The sequence below is a fragment of the Globicephala melas genome, chromosome 8, assembly GCF_963455315.2.
Source record: "Globicephala melas chromosome 8, mGloMel1.2, whole genome shotgun sequence".
Classification (NCBI taxonomy): Eukaryota; Metazoa; Chordata; class Mammalia; order Artiodactyla; family Delphinidae; genus Globicephala; species Globicephala melas.
In genome coordinates, this window is record NC_083321.1 from 30,271,024 (window position 1) to 30,295,919 (window position 24,896).

Below are 24,896 nucleotides of genomic sequence, written 5' to 3' on the forward strand. Positions count from 1 at the left end.
GTCACCTAACCTCTCAGGGACTCTGTCAGGAGATGATTAAAAGGAAAGAATGTAAACCACCTAGCTCAGCGCCTGCAACTGCTCTGGGCACATGACATGGTAGGTTTTTTTCTCCCAGAGATTTTGGGGCTTTGTCCCTAACCCTGTTCTTTATTCACTTTGCTCTCTCCTGGATCTGAGTTTTTGGACATGAAGCATCCCCAGGGTCTACCATAAGAAGTCCTGGGTCATAAAATCAGCAAAATGTAAAGAGGCTCGGGAGGGTGCAGTTGCTGAAGCTGCAGAGGCTTTACGGGGCTGCCGTGTTTATTATTCATTAACCCAGGAGCTAGGTAAACATGGGTAGATGCATTCCTGAAGGCTCCACCTGATCTGTTTACTCTCCTAAGGAACGAAGTAATCAGAGTGGTGTGAGCCCCACCTCGCTCAGCATTATCACCGCCCCCGCCCGAATCCTAGCCCTGTAGGCTTCTCCAGAGAGCAGGCCTGGAGTGCAGGATAAGTCACGTGCACAGCCCATTTGGTCATTTCTCTGAACTGTAAGTAGTGTAGAAAGAAAGGATGCTTTTGGAAGTCAGGCTCCTTTAGTCTTCCCAGGCTTATCAAGAGGCAGATCATTGGGAAAAGGGAGTAAATGTTTTGGCTCATGTGGCTCAACACTGTTTTCTGTTGACAGGTAAAGGTAATCAGGTGTTCTGTGCTTTGCCACTTCCTTTGTCACCTTGTAAAATCCTCTTTTCATGAGCCCTAGTACAATAGACTGAACTCCACAAGGAAAGCCCATAGATAGGGGGACATTCAAAAGTAAGAGAGGAAAGCACAAGAATCCTGTGACACCCTTGGTCTGTTTACAGTGTTCATTTTTTGGTGGACTTGAGCTGCTTAAGGCTGGTCTTTCAGATAACAGAGTCACGTGACTACCTGCTGCCCTGGGGGGAAGGAGGCTATTGTTCCTTCTAGTCCTTATGGTCCAATTTGATCTTATAAAATGTGACCTTTGTTGTTTTGTTTTTTTTGCGGTACAGGGGCCTCTCACTGTTGTGGCCTCTCCCGTTGCGGAGCACAGGCTCCGGACGCGCAGGCTCAGCGGCCATGGCTCACGGGCCCAGCCGCTCCGCAGCATGTGGGATCTTCCCAGACCCGGGCATGAACTCGTGTCCCCTGCATCGGCAGGAGGACTCGCAACCACCGCGCCACCAGGGAAGCCCTAAAATGTGACCTTTTAAACACTGCATTACAGCTATGAGCATTATCAGTTGAATATAATTAGTGAGTCTGGGGTGTAGAAAGCCCCTTGAGAGGGCTTGTACTAAGCCTGCACTAAGGTAGACTATAGGATGCTATCTGTTTTCAAGGAGGAAATGCTGAGAATGCAGTTTCTGAATAATGGGTTGACACACTGGTAGGTGGTGACAGAATTGTGATATGCACACTCTGTTCTTGGAAGCTTTTGTACTTGGCCTATAAAACTAATGTGCTAGAAACAGCCAGTAGAAGGTAGCCTGTTTAGTTATGCCTTCCAAGAATCCACACGTAAGGCATGTTGATAAGAACTGACATTTTCTAGGGAAGTCACACTGGAGTCGGGGATTTAAGGGGTGAAGATGAGGTTGTGAGGTGAAGCATTTAAAGACATAGTGGTCAAGCTGGCTAGTCTAGAGCCCAGAGGATTTGCTGAGGAGGAATTGTTTTAAATAGAAGTGTTGAAAAGTCTTAACACCATCTTCTGCGGTCCCTCATTTTACATATGGTGGACCCCATGAGGTGAAAGGCCGTGAGGCTGATGGTGTAGAGTAAGCTGTTGTGAGCCTGGGTTGAGGGATGCCCTTGAAGGGCACGCAGTTTAGAGCTCAGGTGCTAGGGTGCCTTGTGAGAAACAAAGCCGTGCACGGTGAGAGGGCTTTCTAGGGAGAATTTAGTTTAGGGACATGAACTCTGTGTTAAACCTGTAGTGTTGCCTGAGAATCCAGCCTGGTTGTCCTTGCAATTGAAGAAATAATTCTACACACTCACTCTTGGTTTCTGAGTCCTCTTTCACTTTCCCATTCCCTGCAACACACACACACATCTTCAGTACACATTTCTGTGTTAATGCTTAGTTAGTAAGGATCAAGTATTATCCTTTCCAGGGCTATTTGCATTTTAACTGGGACAAAAACTTCAAGAGAAAATAATGCATCTAAAAAATAGAGTTTCAGATCTCTGTGACTTCAAGTTTTAGGAAGGGTAAAGGAGCCCTCCTTATGTCCCTAAAATCAGGGTGTCTAAGAAGAACAGATTGAAGTGGGGGGACTTGAAGCCTAAGGAGAGGATGTTCCTCTGCCTGGAGCTGAATAGGTGCTCATGTTGTTAATCAGTGAATGAAACTTTTTAGTGAATGAATGAATTGCTGAATAAGGCTCAGGAGGGCAGGGTGCTTACAGAAAGAAGAGATTGCTGAATAAGGCTCAGGAGGGCAGGGTGCTTACAGAAAGAAGAGAAAGGACAATGGAAATTAGACTCTTTCGAGGAGGAATTAATATGACTTGATGACTATGATCCTAAGACATGATGGGGAGAAAGCATTTAAAAAGAAATCACGCATACAGAATCTCATTGCTTGGGAGAGTTCCCCTGATGGAACCAGGAAGCTGGAACAGTCCTATGTTTAATCATCGGGGCACACAACTATCATTTTTAAGTCAATACAGTTCACCCTTGAATAACATGGGGGTTAATCCACTGATAATTTATCATCACCCCCACTCCCACCCCTTATCCAAGGTTCTTCCACATCCACGGATTCCGCCAACCTTGGACTGTGTGGCACAGTAGTATTTACTATTGGAAAAGATCTGCGTGGATGTGAACCCGTGCTGCTCAAACCCGCTGTTATTCAAGGGTCAACTGTACTTGAAAACCTGCCTCCAGTTCACCTGTTTACAAGTCACTCGTACGAGTTGCTGTCCTGCTTCCTGCTTCTTCTCCCTAAAGTTCTCTGTCCAACTTTTCCTCCCATGTCTGAATGTTTGGGAAAACGGGAGAAAAAGTGGGGCTCAGGATGAATTGCATGCTCCTTTCTTAAAAAAGGGCCCAAGGACTTCTTATCCTTTTCTTACTCCACTCTTACTTGCACTTAAATTTGTCACTTTGAAATTTCTTTAGGAAAACATTTATCTTTAAAAAAAAATGCCTTTGTTTGGGAAGTTATGCTTACAGTGACTTTCACTTTTTGCCTCTCTTTTGCAACGAATATGCTGCCCTTGGTTATGGAGAGATAACAGGCTCTCCTTGTCTCCCGAAGGCATTCATTCCTCCTTGACAGACTGGTGTGCTCTGATCTGTATAAAACTCCTGCCTGCTGCCCAGTGCTCTGTATTTATGAGGCACTTGGAAAACACCGCAAGCGGCAGAGAGTGACCATGAATAGCAAACTTAATTCGGTCCAATATGTTTTGGCTTGCTTGACCTCACCAGAATAAAAATGTGCCTGTTTAAATTATTGTATTGAAGTTAAAAAAAAAATTCTAGAGGCATTTATCTCATTGGAAGAACTTTGGGATTGCTTTAGCAGAGGTTTAAGTCCATGTTTAATGTCGGATAGACTAGAGAGATGTTTAATGTAGAGCTTCAATAGCAGATTGGGTCATTGTGAGTTATGAATTTTAAGAGTCTGAATTACTATTTTTCTCTTGCTACTTTTTTTTTTCTCCTAGACGACTGGCTGGCAACGACCTTTCTTTTATCCACCCAAAGGCCTTGTCGGGGTTGAAAGAACTCAAAGTTCTGTAAGTAATGCAATTTTAGAGTTTCACAGCTGGCTGTGTATTTTCTTTCTGCGTAGTCAACATGCTCGGAGCTAGGTTAAGCACAGTTTCTTTTAGTTCAGGATTAAAAGATTTAAGGAGTGGCCAATGGGTAGTGTGGGAGGCTAGAGGCTGATTTAGGCAACCTTGGGTCTAGATAACAAAAGTTAACGTCGAAATAACAGGCACTCTGACCTCTGGTGCATTACAGTTGAATGTTAGGCTTTTTGTGTGGCTAATACATTGAATCAAAATCATATTTAAGCTTCACTGGTAAGGTTTTGTTTCTACTTCTTTTGTAGCTATAAGAACTTTGCATGAACTGACCCTAAAGGGAAAAAGGCTTACAAGAGCTCCAGATGTAAAATCATTTTAGAGCTAAAGGGAATTGAGATGCCTATCATTTACATAGCCTGCGAGAGATCAAGAAATAAATTCCTGGCAGTGGTCAGGAACTGGCAGATTGGGGAGCCGGTAAACTGACTGCCGGCCCCACCTTGCCACTGCCTCGCTGGGTGACCATCTGTAAGTCACTAGACCTCTCTGGTTCAGTGAGTTAGACGGGCCCTTTTCCATTCCATTCTGTGGTGATGATTCTTGTCAGGCAGTCATTTTATTAATATGACCAGGAAGGACATTAGGCAAAAACTAGTAAAGACTTCATGTTCATTACTGATCTGTACCTCCATTCTCCAGGTCGGAGACTATTAGATAATTAAAGCTTTATTTCTGCCCTAGCCCTGCTTTCACTGGGGACATGGCCACTGCCCCCTAAGAGCTCAGGGTCTGCTGTCCTCTTGATAAAATTGTCTTTCTCTAATGTGCACGTTTCTGGGCTGTGCTTTATTTCAATTTGAAAAGGCATTAGGGATTCTAGTGGGTTTGCTTGCTGTACCTCCCAGTTAACTTGTTATACCTCCCAGTTAACACTAATGGTACCTTGGGTGATGAATATTAATTAGGGTGCCTTAATTCCTGAGAATGAAACAATCCTGGATGACCCAGCAGGTCTGTGTTAGGAGATGGCTTGGGACAGTAGCCTAGGTTTCATTTCTGGCTTTACGACAAATGCCTCTTGCTCTCTGGCAGCTCTCTTATCTTGGGTGCTTTCCACCTCGACTCCTGATCCTTTTTTTTGCTATTGGAAAGATGTTTTTGGAAAGAAATTGTTCTAAATTCTTCTAAGAAAAAATGGTCATAATTGCTTCTTATTCACTAACCCAAAATTTCCTTCCAGAACTCTCCAGAACAACCAGTTGAAAACAGTACCCAGTGAAGCCATTCGAGGACTGAGTGCTCTGCAGTCTTTGTAAGTAACTTTTTGGTTTGCTGCATTCTTGAATCATTAGGAGAACACTCTGGCTACTACATAGGTAAAGAACTGGAATCCTAGGGAAAGAAGACATGTATCCTCTCATCTGGGATAAAAATGGGGATGGCTAGTTGCTGTTACTGAAATGTCCATTGGAATATTCTGTCTCCAAGGCTGGGAGAAAGCTACAAGCTTGCATGTAGCAGGCGATTACACCATCTTTGGAATCAGAGTTATGTGTGTACAGGAGTTCCAGAGTCTTGTGCCATGACGCTCAAGAAACAGCCAGAGAGGTTGCTGTTTCAGGTGGTAATGATCATCAGAGCAAATTAGTTATGGACCCTCGTCTGTGGATGTTGAGCAGTCATCAGGGATGGTGACTTAATCGCCTGTGCTGTCTTTTTATCAGGTTTTTTTTTGAGGAAAGTTTGGTTTGATGTGGAATGTTCAAAATTTTAGCTCTTGAACAGCAAGGTCCTACTGTATAGCACAGGGAACTATGTTCAGTATCCTATAATAACTATAATGGAAAAGAATATGATATACACACACACACACACATATATGTAAAACTGAATCACTTTGTTGTACACCAGAAACTAACACAACATTGTAAATCAAGTATACTTAAATTACAAAAAAGATCTCAGCTCTTGGCTTTTACCATGTTTAGCCACTATTTTCAAAAGCTTTTTTGCATAGCACTTCACTTTATTCTTTTTTTTTTTTTTTTCCTCCTTGACGAGCTTAGAATTTAATATTTTCTTTCAAAGGGAAAAAAAGCAAAGCAAATAGATTTAACCATTGAAAGTTGGGGTCAATGAGGCATTAGCTCATTAAAATACAAAGTATTTCAGTTCTTCTCCTTTGGTTTTTTTTTTTTTTTTTTAACATCTTTATTGAGGTATAATTGCTTTACAATGGTGTGTTAGTTTCTGCTTTATAACAAAGTGAATCAGTTATACATATACATATGTTCCCATATCTCTTCCCTCTTGCGTCTCCCTCCCTCCCACCCTCCCTATCCCACCCCTCCAGGCTGTCACAAAGCACCAAGCCAATATCCCTGTGCCATGCTGCTGCTTCCAACTAGCTATCTACCTTACTATGTTTGTTAGTGTGTATATGTCCATGACTCTCTCTTGCCCTGTCACAGCTCACCCTTCCCCCTCCCCATAACCTCAAGTCCGTTCTCTAGGAGGTCTGCGTCTTTATTCCTGCCTTACCCCTAGGTTCTTCATGACATTTTTTTTTTCTTAAATTCCATATATATGTGTTAGCATACGGTATTTGTCTTTTTCTTTCTGACTTACTTCACTCTGTATGACAGACTCTAGGTCCATCCACCTCACTACAAATAACTCAATTTCGTTTCTTTTCATGGCTGAGTAATATTCCATCATATATATGTGCCACGTCTTCTTTATCCATTCATCTGTCAATGGACACTTAGATTGCTTCCATGTCCTGGCTATTGTAAATAGAGCTGCAATGAACATTTTGGTACATGACTCTTTTTTAATTATGGTTTTCTCAGGGTATATGCCCAGTAGTGGGATTGCTGGGTCGTATGGTAGTTCTATTTTTCATTTTTTAAGGAACCTCCATGCTGTTCTCCATAGTGGCTGTATCAATTTACATTTCCACTAACAGTGTATGAGGGTTCCCTTTTCTCCACATCCTCTCCAGCATTTATTGTTTCTAGACTTTTTGATGATGGCCATTCTGACTGGTGTGAGGTGATATTGCATTGTAGTTTTGATTTGCATTTCTCTAACGATTAATGATGTTGAGCATTCTTTTATGTGTTTGTTGGTAATCTGTATATCTTCTTTGGAGAAATGTCTATTTAGGTCTTCTGCCCATTTTTGGAATGGGTTATTTGTTTTTTTGATATTGAGCTGCATGGGCTGCTTGTAAATTTTGGAGGTTAATCCTTTGTCAGTTGCTTCGTTTGCAAATATTTTCTCCCATTCAGAGGGTTGTCTTTTTGTCTTGTTTATGGTTTCCTTTGCTGTGCAAAAGCTTTGAAGTTTCATTAGGTCCCATTTGTTTATTTATTTTTTTATTTCCATTACTCTAGGAGGTGGGTCAGAAAGGATCTTGCTGTGATTTATGTCATAGAGTGTTCTGCCTATGTTTTCCTCTAAGAGTTTGATAGTTTCTGGCCTTATATTTAGGTCTTTAATCCATTTTGAGCTTATTTTTGTGTATGGTGTTAGGGAGTGATCTAATCTCATACTTTTACATGTACCTGTCCAGTTTTCCCAGCACCACTTATTGAAGAGGCTGTCCTTTCTCCACTGTACATTCCTGCCACCTTTATCAAAGATAAGGTGTCCATATGTGCATGGGTTTATCTCTGGGCTTTCTATCCTATTCCATTGATCTATCTTTCTGTTTTTGTGCCAGTACCATACCGTCTTGATTACTGTAGCTTTGTAGTATAGTCTGAAGTCAGGGAGCCTGATTCCTCCAGTTCCTTTTTTCGTTCTCAAGATTGCTTTGGCTATTCGGGGTCTTTTGTGTTTCCATACAAATTGCAAAAATTTTTGTTCTAGTTCTGTGAAAAATGCCAGTGGTAGTTTGATAGGGATTGCATTGAATCTATAGATTGCTTTGGGTAGTAGAGTCATTTTCACAATGTTGATTCTTCCAATCCAAGAACATGGTATATCTCTCCATCTATTTGTATCATCTTTAATTTCTTTCATCAGTGTCTTATAATTTTCTGCATACAGGTCTTTTGTCTCCTTAGGTAGGTTTATTCCTAGATATTTTATTCTTTTTGTTGCAATGGTAAATGGGAGTGTTTTCTTGATTTCACTTTCAGATTTTTCATCATTAGTATATAGGAATGCCAGAGATTTCTGTACATTAATTTTGTATCCTGCCACTTTACCAAATTCATTGATTAGCTCTAGTAGTTTTCTGGTAGCATCTTTAGGATTCTCTATGTATAGGATCATGTCATCTGCAAACAGTGACAGCTTTACTTCTTCTTTTCCGATTTGGATTCCTTTTATTTCCTTTTCTTCTCTGATTGCTGTGGCTAAAACTTCCAAAACTATGTTGAATAAGAGTGGTGATAGTGGGCAACCTTGTCTTGTTCCTGATCTTAGTGGAAATGCTTTCAGTTTTTCACCATTGAGGATGATGTTTGCTATGGGCTTGTCATATATGGCCTTTATTATGTTGAGGAAAGTTCCCTCTATGCCTACTTTCTGCAAGGTTTTTATCATAAATGGGTGTTGAATTTTGTCAAAAGCTTTCTCTGCATCTATTGAGATGATCATGTGGTTTTTCTTCAATTTGTTAATATGGTTTATCACATTGATAGATTTGCGTATATTGAAGAATCCTTGCATTCCTGGAATAAACCCCACTTGATCATGGTGTATGATTCTTTTAATGTGCTGTTGGATTCTGTTTGCTAGTATTTTGTTGAGGATTTTTGCATCTATGTTCATCAGTGATATTGGCCTGTAGTTTTCTTTCTTTGTGACATCCTTGTCTAGTTTTGGTATCAAGGTGATGGTGGCCTCGTAGAAGGAGTTTGGGAGTGTTCCTCCCTCTGCTATATTTTGGAAGAGTTTGAGAAGGATAGGTGTTAGCTCTTCTCTAAATGTTTGATAGAATTCGCCTGTGAAGCCATCTGGTCCTGGGCTTTTGTTTGTTGGAAGATTTTTAATCACAGTTTCAATTTCAGTGCTTGTGATTGGTCTGTTCATATTTTCTATTTCTTCCTGATTCAGTCTTGGCAGGTTGTGCATTTCTAAGAATTTGTCCATTTCTTCCAGATTGTCCATTTTATTGGCATAGAGTTGCTTGTAGTAATCTCTCATGATCTCTTTTATTTCTGCAGTGTCAGTTGTTACCTCTCCTTTTTCATTTCTAATTCTATTGATTTGAGTCTTCTCCCTTTTTTTCTTGATGAGTCTGGCTAGTGGTTTATCTATTTTGTTTATCTTCTCAAAGAACCAGCTTTTAGTTTTATTGATCTTTGCTATTGTTTCCTTCATTTCTTTTTCATTTATTTCTGATCTGATTTTTATGATTTCTTTCCTTCTGCTAGCTTTGGGGTTTTTTTGTTCTTCTTTCTCTAATTGCTTGAGGTGCAAGGTTAAGTTGTTTATTCTAGATGTTTCCTGCTTCTTAAGGTGGGCTTGTATTGCTATAAACTTCCCCCTTAGAACTGCTTTTGCTGCATCCCACAAGTTTTGGGTTGTTGTGTCTCCATTGTCATTTGTTTCTAGGTATTTTTTGATTTCCTCTTTGATTTCTTCAGTGATCACTTCATTATTAAGTAGTGTATTGTTTAGCCTCCATGTGTTTGTATTTTTTACAGATCTTTTCCTGTAATTGATATCTAGTCTCATGGCATTGTGGTCAGAAAAGATACTTGATACAATTTCAATTTTCTTAAATTTACCAAGGCTTGATTTGTGACCCAAGATATGATCTATCCTGGAGAATGTTCCATGAGCACTTGAGAAAAATGTGTATTCTGTTGTTTTTGGATGGAGTGTCCTATAAATATCAATTAAGTCCATCTTGTTTAATGTATCATTTACAGCTTGTGTTTCCTTATTTATTTTCATTTTGGATGATCTGTCCATAGGTGAAAGTGGAGTGTTTAAGTCCCCTACTATGAATGTGTTACTGTCGATTTCCCCTTTTATGGCTGTTAGTATTTGCCTTATGTATGGAGGTGCTCCTATGTTGGGTGCATAAATATTTACAATTGTTATATCTTCTTCTTGGATCGATCCCTTGATCATTATGTAGTGTCCTTCTTTGTCTCTTTTAATAGTCCTTATTTTAAAGTCTATTTTGTCTGATACGAGAATTGCTACTCCAGCTTTCTTTTGGTTTCCATTTGCATGGAATATCTTTTTCCATCCCCTCACTTTCAGTCTGTATGTGTCTCTAGGTCTGAAGTGGGTCTCTTGTAGACAGCATATATATGGGTCTTGTTTTTGTATCCATTCAGCTAATCTGTGTCTTTTGGTGGGAGCATTTAATCCATTTACATTTAAGGTAATTATCGATATGTATGTTCCTATTCCCATTTTCTAAATTGTTTTGGGTTCGTTATTATAGGTCTTTTCCTTCTCTTGTGTTTCTTGCCTAGAGAAGATCCTTTAGGATTTGTTGTAAAGCTGGTTTGGTGGTGCTGAACTCTCTCAGCTTTTGCTTGTCTGTAAAGGTTTTAATTTCTCCATCAAATCTGAATGAGATCCTTGCTGGGTAGAGTAGTCTTGGCTGCAGGTTTTTCTCCTTCATCACTTTCAGTATGTCCTGCCACTCCTTTCTGGCTTGTAGGGTTTCTCACTTTATTCTTTGAATTCTTTCCCATATAAACGTATGTATGTATTAATATGTATATGAACCTGGAGAATGGGGGTCATTGCCTCCATGGTTTAGCTATGCACACCCCGCTTCCCCCTAGAGTGGGGGGATCAGGTAAGCAGCAGTAGTATCACAGGAACCATGCAAACCCACAGAAGATTCTAAAGAAACAACCATTTTTATGTTAAATAAACAGATATTTGTTCATGACTAGACTGCGTGTTGTGGACTAGTGTTGTCAGGGCTCCCCATCCCTGGGTTAGAAGATCCAGCTTCTCTGTCTTCAGGGGCTCGGTTTTAGAAAAGGTTGAGAAGCACTGAACTGAAGCATGTGGTTAGTGTAATCTTTCGCCAAGATTAAGAGAAGCCCTTTGCATATTTATCTGTCAGAATGTTTACATTGCTCTCAAAAGAAGTTCAGATAAATTCAGATTAATTAGAATTCTGAAACAGGCCTGTCTGGTTTTGCATCCCCACTCTGCCACTTGTTAGCTGTTAGCTGGTTTGGGGCACGTTATTTAAAATTCTCTGTGCAGTAGTTTGCTTATTACCTACCATGTACTTTAATTCATGAAAAGCACTTTTAACGGTATCTGACATGTAGTAAGTGCTCAATAAACATTTGTAGAATCTATTAATATTAATAATGATGACTATTTTATCTGTTCTTTCTTTTGATTATTAGATTACCCAATTTGCCTAACTAGGTGAAGGAATCGTCTGAAAGTAATGAAAAAGTATTCTTTAAAACAAGCAATTTCATTAGTTTCTTATTCTACTACAGTGATGAACACAAATGTGCATTGCCTCAGTTCATGTCCTAACACTAAATACAGTGGGACTAGGGCCTAGTTTCTCAAAGTGTGGCACTTGGCCCACCCTCAACAAAATCACTAGGGGGATATTGTTAGAATGCAGATTCTTAGGCCACATCCTAGGAGTCATGATAGTCTCTCTTTAAAGGTAGGGTCCAAGAAGCTGTAGTTTAAAAAATTTCCCCAGATCATCCTCATGGATACAGAAGTTCTGAGAATCACTGAATGAAAAACTGTAATAGTTATCACACTTAGGTGTTTATAATTTTAATTATAAAATTAGGGTATAACCACATCACATATTTGTGTACTAATCTGTCCCATAAATTTTTTTTTATTGCGCTTGGAAATAACTGTAAAGGTAAGCATTTGTAGAGATGCACATGAGCTAGAGAAGACATAGGTGAAAGTGACTGACCGGCTTGTCCCTTCCACTCGCTGATATAAAACCATTTATAACTGCACCAAAAGCACATCACTGGAAATTGTAAATTATGGATTACCTTTGATTTTAGATTAGATAACCTGGTAGTTAATGGGCAGTAATATGAAAATGAAAATATGTACTAATAAAGCGTAGCATATGCTGTAAAGGTTAAACTTTAAAATGTATCTACTATCATAAAAAGGAGTATCTGGGGTATTGGCCATTTAAGTTCTGGTGTCAATATAAGTTTAATTTAAGGTAGATACTTGTTAAGTAGCTCATTTCACCAACTGCCGAGTTATGGAACATAAGGATTCACTATCTGCCATCACTAATTGAATGGGATTCCACAGAGACTATTTCAGGGAATAGATTGGAATGAGTTCCTTTAAAGAAAGGTGATTTTGCTGCCTCTGCACCATTTCTAACCTTGGACGGATGTACACAGAAGGAGCCATCTTACCTCCCTTGGATCTGAAGTCATTAGATGCTTTAAATAGTTCTCTTTTTCTTTTGCTTCTTCAGAATTTGTTTTCCTTCAAAACCTTCATACAGAATTGTTCGTATTTCCCAAGACTTAATGATCAAAATATTCAATCATTTTGTCTTGTTGGAAGGCTGAAAAAGAGAAGGCTAAAATCTTTGAACATTAGAAAAATTACCAAGAAAATATACAAATAGATTTTTTTCTAACTTGTGGTCCATAAGTACTCTAAAGTACACATGGTATTTTTGATCATTTAGATGGGAAAAAAATTTGAAAAAGAATAGATACATGTATATGTATAACTGGATCACTTTGCTGTATACCTGAAACTAACACAACAGTGTTAATCAACTGTACTCCCATATAAAATAAAAAGTTAAAAAAAAATAAAGTATTTTCACAAAAATCATAGGTATCTTCCTCTAAAATAATGTTTTAAACAAGCATACTGTGCTCATCGCTCACTGAGTACAGTGCATTGTTTAAATTATCTCCCAGATTGGGATGGGAGGGAGGTAGGGGTAAGGAGAGGAGTCAAACTACTTTTTTAATTTTTTTTTTATATGCACCATTTTTTTTATATGTATCAGATTTTTTTTTATATGTATCAGAAATATAAGGAGCTATGTGCCAGGCCTGTTTTATTTAAGAAGGAAATGTTCATGGGTTTGTTAGCATAGTGGGTGCAGTGGTCAAGTTGGATACAATTGAAATTCTGTCCTGGTGTAAAACAGTGTTATCAACACTTGAGTCAGTTTGCAAATCTGATCTTCAGACCTGAATTACATGAAAGATTTCCTTGTGGTTTTGAAATAGTACTCAGAGAGAGCAAAGTTCATTAGGGCTTGAAATTGATCAGAAGTGGTTTGATGCAAATGGGTGACGATGGCTATAAAATCTGAAAGTGAATTGTAGATATTAATAAAAAGCTAACCTAACAACCTTCCACGAAGCCATGAAAATGGCTAAAGCGTTACCTGAGCAGGATATTAAAATGACATGTCAGAATTTGATCCACTAGAATTTTTTTCTTTATAGTTGTTCACACTTATATTGACTATTAAAGGATTTCAAAGACTAAATTTCCTAGGATTTCTACCGTAACAGAATCTAAGTATTTTGAACTTGAAACTGGTAACAGAGTATAATACTATAATGTCTACATTATTGGTAAGTGAGGAGTAGAGAGAAAAAGGGCGAGCTTTTGATTACACAGAACAAGTGTTTATGATAACATAGACATTCATCAGTAAATAGCTGCATTTAAAATTGTTACTGTAATTTCACTTACGTCAAGAGAAAAAAGTATGTGAGTCTCAGTAAGATATAAAACAGGCTTTTGAGAATAGGGAAAAGAAGCACATTTTAAAGATGAAAATAGTAAGGGAATTTAGTTAATACATTGTTAACTGTTTAACAACTCAAGTGCACTTAAATAAAGTAATAGTTATCTCTTGCCAAACGAAGTTGAAATGGTAAAATAACTTAAGCCACATAATCTCTTCACTTTGTGAGATATCTAATGCCATTTACTGCCCCTATTGAAAGAATCAGTTACAGTATTTTGTTTTTTGGTCTGTTAGTTAGGATGAATTTTAATAGTGTAGGTCATTGGTACAAAGCCATGCTTTCTAAGACCATTTCTCTGTGAAACATTGATCTCAGTGTAAGTGCAAACTCATTACATTTATGGGTGTGCCACCAACACCCACATGTGGATTGAGGTGTAAGGATTAACCATTTGAGTCACCACAAATCCTTTTTCTCATTAACTTTTTATTTAAGGGTTCCATTTTCCCAGATTTCTTCCTTTTGATCTCTTACGTATGGCTGACTTTACAATTTGGGGAGATTTTTAAAAGAGGAAATTGTGTCTGTGCACTTTTTGTTGTATTATTATTTTGCATAGAAGGTAGTTTCATTACTATCTTAGCTCAGAACTCACCTGGTTATCTTGCTAAGTTAAGACCACCCCTTTTCTTTGGTGGGGTGTAGCACAGAATTCTGCAGGAGCCTAAATGGTGTATATAATACTGGATTTATGTTAAAAAAGGTCTAGAAGGGACTTCCCTGGTGGCACAGTGGTTAAAAGTCCGCCTGCCAACGCAGGGGACACGGGTTCGATCCCTGGTCCGGGAGGATCCCACATGCCGCAGGGCAGCTGAGCCCGTGCGCCACAACTACTGAGCCTGTGCTCTAGAGCCCGTGAGCCACAACTCCTGAGCCCACGTGCCACAACTACTGAAGGCCGTGCACCTAGAGCCCGGGCTCTGCAGCAAGAGAAACCACTGCAATGAGAAGCCTGTGCACCACAACGCAGAGTAGACCCTGCTCACTGCAACTAGAGTAAGCCTGTGTGCAGCAACGAAGACCCAACACAACCAAGATAGATAGATGGATAAATACATAAATAAATAAAGTCTAGACAACTTTTCTTATTATAGTTTTTTGCCACATCTTTTTTTCTTCCTGTTTTATTGAAATGATTGACATATAGTACTGTATAAGTTTAAGGTGTACAGCATAATTTTTTGACTTATGTACATCATGAAATAATTACCACAATAAATTTAGTGAAAATACATCATCTCATACAGATACTTAAAGAAATAGAAAAAAAAATTTTTTTTTTCCTTTTGATGAGAGCTCAGGATTTATTCTCTTAACAGCATTTATATATAACATTCAGCAGTGTTAATTATATCTATCATGTTGTGCATTACATCCCTAGTACTTATTTACCTTATACTGGATGTACATCTTAATGAAACACATATAGAGAGGACTTAATGTCAGTGGAGTGTTGTGTGTGTGTATGTGTGGGGAGCACTGCTCAATATTTTCTACAGTGTGAATGAACATTATCCTCACTCTTATAACATGAGCAATTGAAACTTTTAAACTGTTGTGACACAGAGAAGCTGGGGAGGGATTTCAATTTGTGCTTAAAATACAATCTAAATCCTCACCTGATCTAATGGGGCTCTGTGTCATCTGGTCCCCATTTGCATCCACATCTGTGTCTCCCTGGACCCTCCACTCTCTTCCTCCTGTGTTCTAGTCACTCAGACCTTCTGGGAGTTGCTGGGACCACACCCAGTGGGTTTCTGCTACTGAGTCTCTGCCCTCACTGTTTCCGTTGCCTCAAACACTCCTTGCCCAGCTTCCTTTGCCACCTGCTCTGGATCTCAGTTTAATGGCACCTTCTTAGAGATGCTTTTCCTGACCAATACATTGTAAGAAGCTACCCTCCCCCTCAGCCCCTGCTAATCCTGATCTCAGTACCCTGTTTATTTACTTCATAGCACTTTTTAAGCACTCTGCAGTCATTTTTCAGTCTGTTAGTTATATTGTGGGTCAGTCTCCTCATTACTGTCGTGTTCACCATTTTTACCTTTTGTACCTAACAAGATTCTCAGTTTACACGAGCTGAATGAATTGCAGATAGATTAGCTACGTGTAGAATTTAATTGCATGATTTAGTTACATTATATGGTTAATTGTATGATTATATTTCAGCTCCACATTATTTATAGAAAATGTCCAGATGTGTGAATGTGAAATAAATGTCCTTAACTCTCTCCGCCTCAACAAAATGTCTCTCTCTTCCTAAGTAGAAGTTCCTTGAGGCTGTGAAGCGTGTGCGTGTGTATGTGTGTATGTGTGTGTGTGCTTGAACACACTGCCATCTACTCATTAAAGAAAATCTGCTAAGCAGCTCTGTAGCCAGTCCTTTGCCAGTCTGTTATATAAAGAATGCCTGTCTCTTCTCAGGGTTAGGTAGGTTCTAGAAAGTACAAGGAATAAACAAACCTAAAACTGTTTGTTTCTAAGTGGATTCTTAAGGCAGCTGCTCAGTTTCTGAAGCTCTCCACTTTTTAGTGCTCTTCAAGTTATCCTGACTATCAAACAGAAGGCTTCCATCAGATCCTTACCGGAACCAAGGGTCTTTGACCTCGACCAATCTGCCTCTGCAAAGGAGACTGCATTTGGGGCTGGGGCAGTTAGTTGGGAGCGGGGGCTCAGCACTTGCATGGAGGAAAAAGAGACACTTATGGCAGAATCCGAAGCTGGAGCAGCACAGAGAAACAGGAGGCACGAAAAGCACTCTGAAGTCAGAATTTCCTGAACTTGAAGACTGCCAAAGTTGCTTTCTTTAAAAAATGGGCTGCTGGGCTTCCCTGGTGGCACAGTGGTTGAGAGTCCGCCTGCTGATGCAGGGGACATGGGTTCGCATCCCGGCCCGGGAAGATCCCACATGCCGCGGAGCGGCTGGGCCCGTGAGCCATGGCCGCTGAGCCTGCGCGTCCGGAGCCTGTGCTCCGCAACGGGAGAGACCACAGCAGTGAGAGGCCTAAGTACCGCTAAAAAAAAAAAAAAAAAAAAAAAAAAAGGCTGTCGTTTTGACCTTGCACCTGTTTTCTAGTGTTCCCTAATTTTCACCAAGAGATCCAAGCCTGTGAGATATGGATTTAAATAGTGAAGTTATATCAACAAGGTATTTGCGAAGAAAGTTGTGATTTGCCTGGTGCATACGGTTCCTCACCATATTAATACTAACTTGTCATTTTGGCAAAAAGCAGTTATTCCAACAATTGCGCCTGGTTGTGTCAAAACTAACATTTAGGACTTGGTTTCTCAGATTTTCAGATGGGGATTTAATTTTTAAGTATGGGTAATCCTATTAGTAAGGTGTCCTTAATTCCAAAATTTGGGGGAAAATCCAAGAAACTCTAAAGCCACAATAATGTTGATCGGAGGAGCTGTTTAATTTTTTCCTAGGGACAGTTTGCCCTTTTCTTAATATCTGTTAATTTTGACAAACTAATTTTTCAGATGTACTTAGGCCTAAGAGAAGAGGAGAGGGTTGCTTTGCCAGTACGTGACACGCACACACATACACACACATATATATATATATATATATATATTTTTTTTTTTTTTGTGGTACGCGGGCCTCTCACTGCTGTGGTCTCTCCTGTTGCGGAGCACAGGCTCCGGACGCGCAGGCTCAGTGGCCACGGCTCACGGGCCCAGCCGCTCCGTGGCATGTGGGATCTTCCCGGACCGGGGCACGAACCCGTGTCCCCTGCATCGGCAGGCGGACTCTCAACCACTGCGCCACCGGGGAAGCCCGACACATATTTTAAATTGCCTGGTAGTAATAAGGATTGTTGAGAATCTATTGAAATGGTTTGTTGCTGTAGAAAAAAATTGTAAGTATGTTCTTACTCTTTCCCCTTTGGTACCAAGTCAGAATAGCAATTAAATTTAATATCAAATATTAGTTATAAAACTGTAAGTAAAATAGATTATTTGGTCAGCTTAGTTTTTTCTTGTTGTTTTTCTATATTTTTGATAAGTACATTCTGCAACATAAAATTCGCACTTGAGCTCTGAGGGTTTCTTTCTTTCTTTAATATATCATTCTGCCATACAGTTGTGCTTAGCCAAGGATTCAGATTTGTATGCATCTCTTTGTTATGAAGGAAGGGAGACACCTGAGTTCCATATGCTGGTCTTGGAAACATTGTTAGATTTTAGGAAAACTTCTAGTGAAATTAAAGAAATAAGGGATGCTGTGGCTTTGGTCATTTTTAGAACTCCATTTTTTTTTTTTTGAACCCTGAGAGTTGTGTGACTTGCCTTGACTCATTCCACTAGAATCCATTATTGAAGGTGGTTGTTTTTCTCTGTCAGGCGTCTAGATGCCAACCATATCACCGCAGTGCCTGAGGACAGTTTTGAGGGGCTCACTCAGTTACGGCATCTGTGGCTGGATGACAACAGTTTGACAGAGGTGCCAGTGCATCCCCTCAGCAATCTGCCGACCCTGCAGGCGCTGACCTTGGCTCTCAACAAAATCTCCAGCATCCCGGATTTTGCATTTACTAACCTGTCCAGCCTGGTGGTTCTGTAAGTATCCACCCCTTTTAATACTATATATTTGTGTTAATTTGGGGGCAAAAGCAGAGTTCTTGTGACAAATTGTTATGAAAGTACCTCACGGAGTATTTTCTTGGAGAGCTGGTGTTTGGGGGATCTGCCTTTTTTACAAAATTGCATGTGCTGACTTTTAAAAATACAAAACAAGATAATTTTATAAAAATTAACGTTCGATGGTAACAGTTGAATGTCTCAAAAATAAATGGCCATTTGTAGTCAGGAGAAGAAAGTGGGTCATTCAGCAAACACTGGTACAGCTTTTACTTGTATCCCAGCAATGCATTCAGTGTTAAAAGAGGCGGAAATCCTTTTGGAGATGCCCATAGAAAATGAGTTTCAGTGATATTTCATGTTTTTACTGTCTATTCAAAGAGTATGTGATTTTCTGTTGTTGCAAAAACTTGGACATAATAAAGTGGCATTTCTTGTAAAATCTGTTACTGATTCTCACTGATGTAAGCTGACATTTCCCCTGCCTCCTCATAGGAGAACTCATCAAAGTTTTGCTTCGTATAATTAAAAGCTCACCAAAACTTTTGTTTGGATATGGGTAAATAATTAAGAATCTTCCATGTGTGCACTCCTCTTCCACTAGAGATATGTTCCTTTTCCACTGGCCTCCTATGTTCAGTGAATCCGAGTCTGTGCAGTATTTATCAAGAGATATCTACCCAATGCTATTTGTTTTCCATTAGTCAAGTGTTGCAGTGTTTAGCTGCACCATTCCTTTAAGCTCTACCAATTTAGACATGTAAAACATTATAATAGTTACTTCTGGGTGAGGCAAAAGTCATTTTTGTGCTTTTTTCCATAGGCATCTTCATAACAATAAAATTAAAAGCCTGGGTCAACACTGTTTCGAGGGACTCGATAACCTGGAGACCTTGTAAGTTTATTCGTATTTTGGATGATCACACTTGGGAAGTTGACAGTGCAAATTTGCATTTCATTGCAGAAAAAGGAAAAAAAGTAATGGTCTTAAGTTCAGCTCATTATTAATTTGCTTTAATACATGACTAAAATCTTGCCTTCAGATAACACAGTCATGAAAACGAATCTAGGTTTCTGGTTAAAAATGGCGTACCAGATTGATATTTCTTACAAAAGGACGTGGTAAAACCAGCTCAGTCTGCCAAGCTGTACACCTTTTCAAAAACTTTGGTTTTGTTCATATGATAGGCAGTTTTGGAACTTTGAACCTTATAAAATTAATACTGGAAAAGTTGTTTTGTTTCTTTGTTTTCTCCCTCATCTCAGTTGCCTTGCTAATTGTTAACAGTGGGTTTTAATACCATCTCTGCTTTTATATGCTAAATGTGATGAAGGTTTCCATTTTGCTTAGGATACTTTTGTTGTTGTTTCTATTGTTAAAGTGTTAGAGAATTCTGGCTGTTTCAAAACTGTCCATTGTACCATGATATGAGCAAAAGACATAGTGCAGCTGTGTGTAATCAAGAGTAGGATCTTTATTTTTGTTGTTTTGGTTTGTACTAGTTGCCTTTATTCAGAGACATATAATATTAGCCATCGTGGTATAGTAAATGATTCAGAGAATGTCCCAGTTAGATGGGTGAGTAACATCTGATTGGAATGCTTAGGGTTTGTAATATTTTGTTTAATTGAATTTTTGGGTTAACTGTCAGTCAATGAGAAGACTTAAAATCTTTTAGTACTCTATTAATTCACTTTCCTGTTTAAACCACTAAAAGATAGTAAGTATCAGTGGATATTTGAAAGTTGAAGCTCTTGAAGAAGATACTGCCGAACCCAGTTCTATTCTAAGTATGTAAATACCAGTGGAACAAAAGACTGGGCAGGTCTTCTGATCCTAAACCTTGTATTATTCCAATATATTATTCTAATTATATTAAAATTAAACCTCTTCTTCCCAGTTAAATTTTTATTTACCATTTTTTTTCTATGTAGAAAAGGAAAACAACATTGGTCTCTAAGGTGCTGGCCTTTTGATTTTATTTACTCTCATTCTGAAATCAATCGCTGATCATATGCTAACATTCTCTTTAGGTTAAAAGAAATTAAAGTTTAAATACACTCAGAGGGACTTCCCTGACTGTCCAGTGGTTAAGACTCCACGCTTCCAGTGCAAGGGATGAGTGTTCAATACCTGGTTGAGGAACTAAGATCCCGCGTGCCTTGTGGCGTGGCCAAGAAGTAAATAAATAAAATAAAATACACTCAGAATTAAGACTTTTAGAAGTACAGATCACTACGGCTTTTCCCTCTCCTAATTAATGGAACTTTTTCAACAATTTGTAACCCACTTGAGGACTGTGGTTGTATGAAACCGTCCTGGTCCTTCTCCTTATTCATACTTAGGTCATCCTGCTGATGTTAGGGCCGAGGTCAGCCGCCCTCATACCAGAAGTTCAGGAAGCCACTCTAAACCTAAAATAGAAACCTCAGTCTCAGGCTATTGTCATTTACAGATGATAGTCAATAAATTCCATTTTATGGAGAACTGCCATTCAGGTGATTGGCTTATTTAATGCACCCGTAATATGTGATTCTGAGAGTTGTTTGCACTTTTAAAGTTGTTGACTTAAAACATCATAGAAGCATTAAGATTCTTTTTTCTATTCAGTAATCTAAGAAAAGGTGTACATTTAATTAAATGGACTGGCGATTGGTTGTCAAAGAAAGATTACCATCCAGAGGATGTGATTTAAAAAAAAAAAAAAAATTTGTACCAAAATACCTTATAAATTGTGACCATCCTTCAATGTTCTTATGTATTTTTCCAATTTTTTTCTAGGGACTTGAACTATAATAATTTGGGGGAATTTCCTCAGGCAATTAAAGCCCTTCCCAGCCTAAAAGAGCTGTGAGTATTGCTTTGCTCTATCTGTGCCTTAATATCCCTAGAATTCACCATTTAATGTTCCAACAATGAGATTTTAGAACATCTTTGTTCCATTATATGTATCATAGTACACACACATGCACACACAATCATACAGATTGGATTATATTGGCTAGCACGGACAATTCTGAGCATAGATTACTGTATAGGGCTGGATTCTGGTGAAGCAAGCCATAAGGTATGGTCTCTGCTTTATAGGAGCTGTGGTCTTAGTCCCACTGGGGAGGCTGACCATATAAGACAGACAGAGAGCAGTTTCTAGGTGGAAATAAGTGCTGAGTGAATAGGATAAATAAATCATTCCAGAAAAAGACCTCACTGAGGCTTGGGGTCATTGGAAAAAAACATCACCAAAGAGAAGGAATTTGACTGGACTTGAAAGAATGGAAATATTTAGATAAATGAAAGAGATGAGGGAGCATTTTAGATATTGGATTTGTCAAGGTCAGAGATAAGAATGCACATGGCATAACAGAGATCGTGTGTCATGAGTTGATAGCAAATATTCTGAGATGCATTTCTTAAAAACTAAATGCAGGTGACAATGAGAGAGATTTTGGGGTTAGAATACCTGTGATGCATGCAGTCAAAAGTTCTTTGAGGATGAAGCAAGCTAAATGTATATAAGGAACCTGGCAGTGGTAGTAGGTTAAACAGTGGGTTTAAAAAGAATTAGGTATGGTCCTGAAAAAGATGAGATGGAATTAAAAATTCAATTTCCCCACATTTTTGAAATTTTCATGTAGTTGTTATCAGTTATATTTTACATCCTACTGAAGAGTAATAGATATTCAGGTTTTAACTTATTTCACAAGGGGATAAACATTTCAAAATATTTTTCTTCTATCTTTGTAGGTTATTTCACAGTAATTCTATTTCTGTTATTCCTGATGGAGCATTTGATGGTAATCCACTCTTAAGAACTATGTAAGTAGTTTTGAAATCTTCTTTTAATATGTAATCATGTAAAGCAATGTCTGTACAATGCCAAACATCTGGATAAAGAATGGAAATTCAGGCTGTTAGATATATGAGCTTTGTGAACATAGATTTAGTGTTGGAGTGCTTGTGAACATATGAAAACTTTGCTTTTTTGGCTATTTTTACAGACATTTGTATGATAATCCTCTATCTTTTGTGGGGAACTCAGCATTTCACAATTTATCTGATCTGCATTCCTTGTAAGTATTATAGAAATTTAAAAACAAACCTGAATATTTACACAGTTGCTTTAATGGAAAACTAGAATTTATCATTGTAGCTCCAGACAGCAGAATCTTTTATTTTCTTTTTCTTGGGTGGAAATCCAAAAGACAATTTTGAAAATTTATGATGATTCTTATTTATGTGAACACTTGGTCAAAATTATCACACTTTCAGGTCCAATCAAGAGATGAAACTAATCTTTTTAGGTATAGTGGTACTGTAATTGTAAGCTGTTTAAAAAATAAAATGAAAATATTATCTATGAAAATTTTTATTTTAAATTACTTTTTATCTCCCAATTTCTTAAAGAGTCATTCGTGGTGCAAGCATGGTACAGCGGTTTCCCAATCTGACTGGAACTGCCCATCTGGAGAGTCTGTAAGTGTGGCCTTTTGAAGAAGGGCTGTGTAAAGATAACACCACGCTGGCCTGCTAGTAGGTTGCCAGTGCTTTTGGTGATGATGATGAGTTAATGTTGATTTCTACAATCTTGGTTTGTGAATATCATGCATAGAGATGGATAGGGTTTGGAGTCAGTCAACTCAGGTAGAGTATATAGCCTAGTATGTGAGAGGTAAGTTCTGAAAAGGTCACTGAAACTATAAGGCAGTAAGTAAGTACCAAATTAGAAGCAGTGATTTAGGAGTTCAGAAGTGGAGCAATCGATGTAGACGATCAGAAAAGGCTTTATGGAAGAGGTGAAATGTTTCAAAATTGGATACTGTCAGGTCTCCCAGACCTGGTCTTTTATTTAGAAAGGCAGGATTTAGTAAAACCGGGAATACTGAAAATATACTCAGGTATGGCATACAGATGATCAAATATAGCTAAAATTGCATGTTTATAATCAAATGGGGAATGATATGGAGAAATCTGGAAAATTGTTGGGCTTGTAATTTTAAAGTGACAGACCTTGAGTACTGAACATTTGGTTATGGTAAATCTTCTCAGTGGGCGGCCTATGAATGGGCTGCAGGTGCATCTAAGATCTTGATGACCTCAGCCCTCCAGAAGCCATGTGGGGCCTGACCGTGGTTAGGATCTCTGCCACAAGGAGCCTTACCACAGTGTGCCGCAGAAGTTACAACATTCGTGTGTGCCAAGATGTAAGAAAAGTTGGGAAGCATTGAGCTAAGGAGTTTAAAGTCTACTCTTACGGCAGTTTGGAGGTGTTGAAAATGTTGGAGGAGGAGGCGTGAGGAGGGTAAGAAGAGAGACTAGAGGTAGAATGGTGAGGGGGCCATGGGAATACTCCACTTGGCTAAATGAACACATTTAACCATGAGAGTTCTGTGTCTTCGATCCATCACTGGAGTTCCTCCATGTGGCCTGAGATTCCTCTACCCCTCTCTGCATCATTTCACCCTTGATCTGCATAGTAGCAGAAAAAATGGAGAGGGTCAGATGCTGAGACCTACAGAAGACGGAAGAACAGGAACTGGTGACTGACTGCAGATGGGGAGGTAGAAAGGGAGGGGATTGCTGGGCTGCACCCCTCAGGTCTATAAGACCTGCACTTGTCCAGCTTCATGACCGAAGAAAGAGCCCAGAGTCAGCAACAGAGACAGCAGTGGTTTAATGGATGGGGGAGCTTACATGTCTGAAGCAAGGTCCTGGAGCAACACCCCGCTGGCACACGGAAGGCAGGACATGGCAGCAGTCTTCGCTCCCGGGGTGGGGGGAAGGGGAGATTGCCAGTTATAGGAATTGACATCAGGTTGGCTAATTAGTTACCAGGGAAACCAGCAGAGGGGCATGCCTCTCACCACCCTTTGATAAGAACTATCACTAGCTGGGGTCTGGGGCAAGTATGCAGGAAGGTCAGTCATGTGAGTAGGGTGTAGGTAAAGCAGGCCCTGGTCAGGCAGGGGCTATACAGAGAGCAAGAGAACAGCCATCTTGAGTGGCCTGATCATACAGGGATTAAAAGAAAGTTTCAGAACATTGAGTCAGGTTGATTGAAAGAAAAGATAGAAACATGGTTTGCGGGGCAGGATGCTATCCTGGTTTCAAATGTTTTGGGTATGAGGGGGTGACAGAACTTGCAGAACTTGTGGTCAGGCTGTGACTACGGATTCATTTTTTTCTGTTGGTCCACATGAGAACTCAAGCTTATCATCTGGACAATATTAAGTTCTCGTGTCACAAGCTCTTCTGCATTACTATGAAAATAATATGGGTATTAAGGGTTCATTCTTCTTCCCACGTGCCTTACTTTAGGGAGTAGTTAGGCAGTGGGACACATAGACTCTAGTCCATATGCAAGTATGTGAGCATGTATGTTTCTATATGAGAATAGAATTTTGTTTACCATCTCAACTTGAATCATTTCTTAGACCATGTTTTTCCATAGGACCTTGACTGGTACAAAGATAAGCAGCATATCCAGTAATTTGTGCCAAGAACAGAAGATGCTTAGGACTTTGTAAGTTGGATTCTTCTTCCCTTCTCCTGCCTTTCTTTGTTTTATGTACTTCACACATGTTGAGTTTTATTTTTAATGAACTCTTTTCATTAGGTGACATTAAGGTATAATTATTTCTTATTGGTTCCCTTCATGGAAATGAGCAGGAATTTTAGTATCCCGCTTCCTTGATTTCTTTTTTTATCCTGACTCCTCATCCTTATTCTAGTTGCCCCAGGGGAGTTAGCTGTCTGTATGCTGCTCTTTCATCCATAACCCAA

The 24,896-nt window shown here is 39.2% G+C and overlaps 1 protein-coding gene across 1 annotated transcript in view; it reads left to right on the forward strand.

Moving 5' to 3' along the window:
- Positions 1 to 24,896, forward strand: part of LGR4 (leucine rich repeat containing G protein-coupled receptor 4) — a 101,990-nt gene that overhangs the window by 66,086 nt on the left and 11,008 nt on the right. Inside the window, exons 3-11 of the mRNA XM_030864837.2 lie at positions 3,696 to 3,767; positions 5,023 to 5,094; positions 17,879 to 18,094; positions 18,939 to 19,010; positions 20,898 to 20,966; positions 21,861 to 21,932; positions 22,115 to 22,186; positions 22,521 to 22,589; positions 24,565 to 24,636. Coding sequence (XP_030720697.1) covers positions 3,696 to 3,767; positions 5,023 to 5,094; positions 17,879 to 18,094; positions 18,939 to 19,010; positions 20,898 to 20,966; positions 21,861 to 21,932; positions 22,115 to 22,186; positions 22,521 to 22,589; positions 24,565 to 24,636 — 786 coding nt within the window. The remainder of the gene's footprint in view (positions 1 to 3,695; positions 3,768 to 5,022; positions 5,095 to 17,878; positions 18,095 to 18,938; positions 19,011 to 20,897; positions 20,967 to 21,860; positions 21,933 to 22,114; positions 22,187 to 22,520; positions 22,590 to 24,564; positions 24,637 to 24,896) is intronic.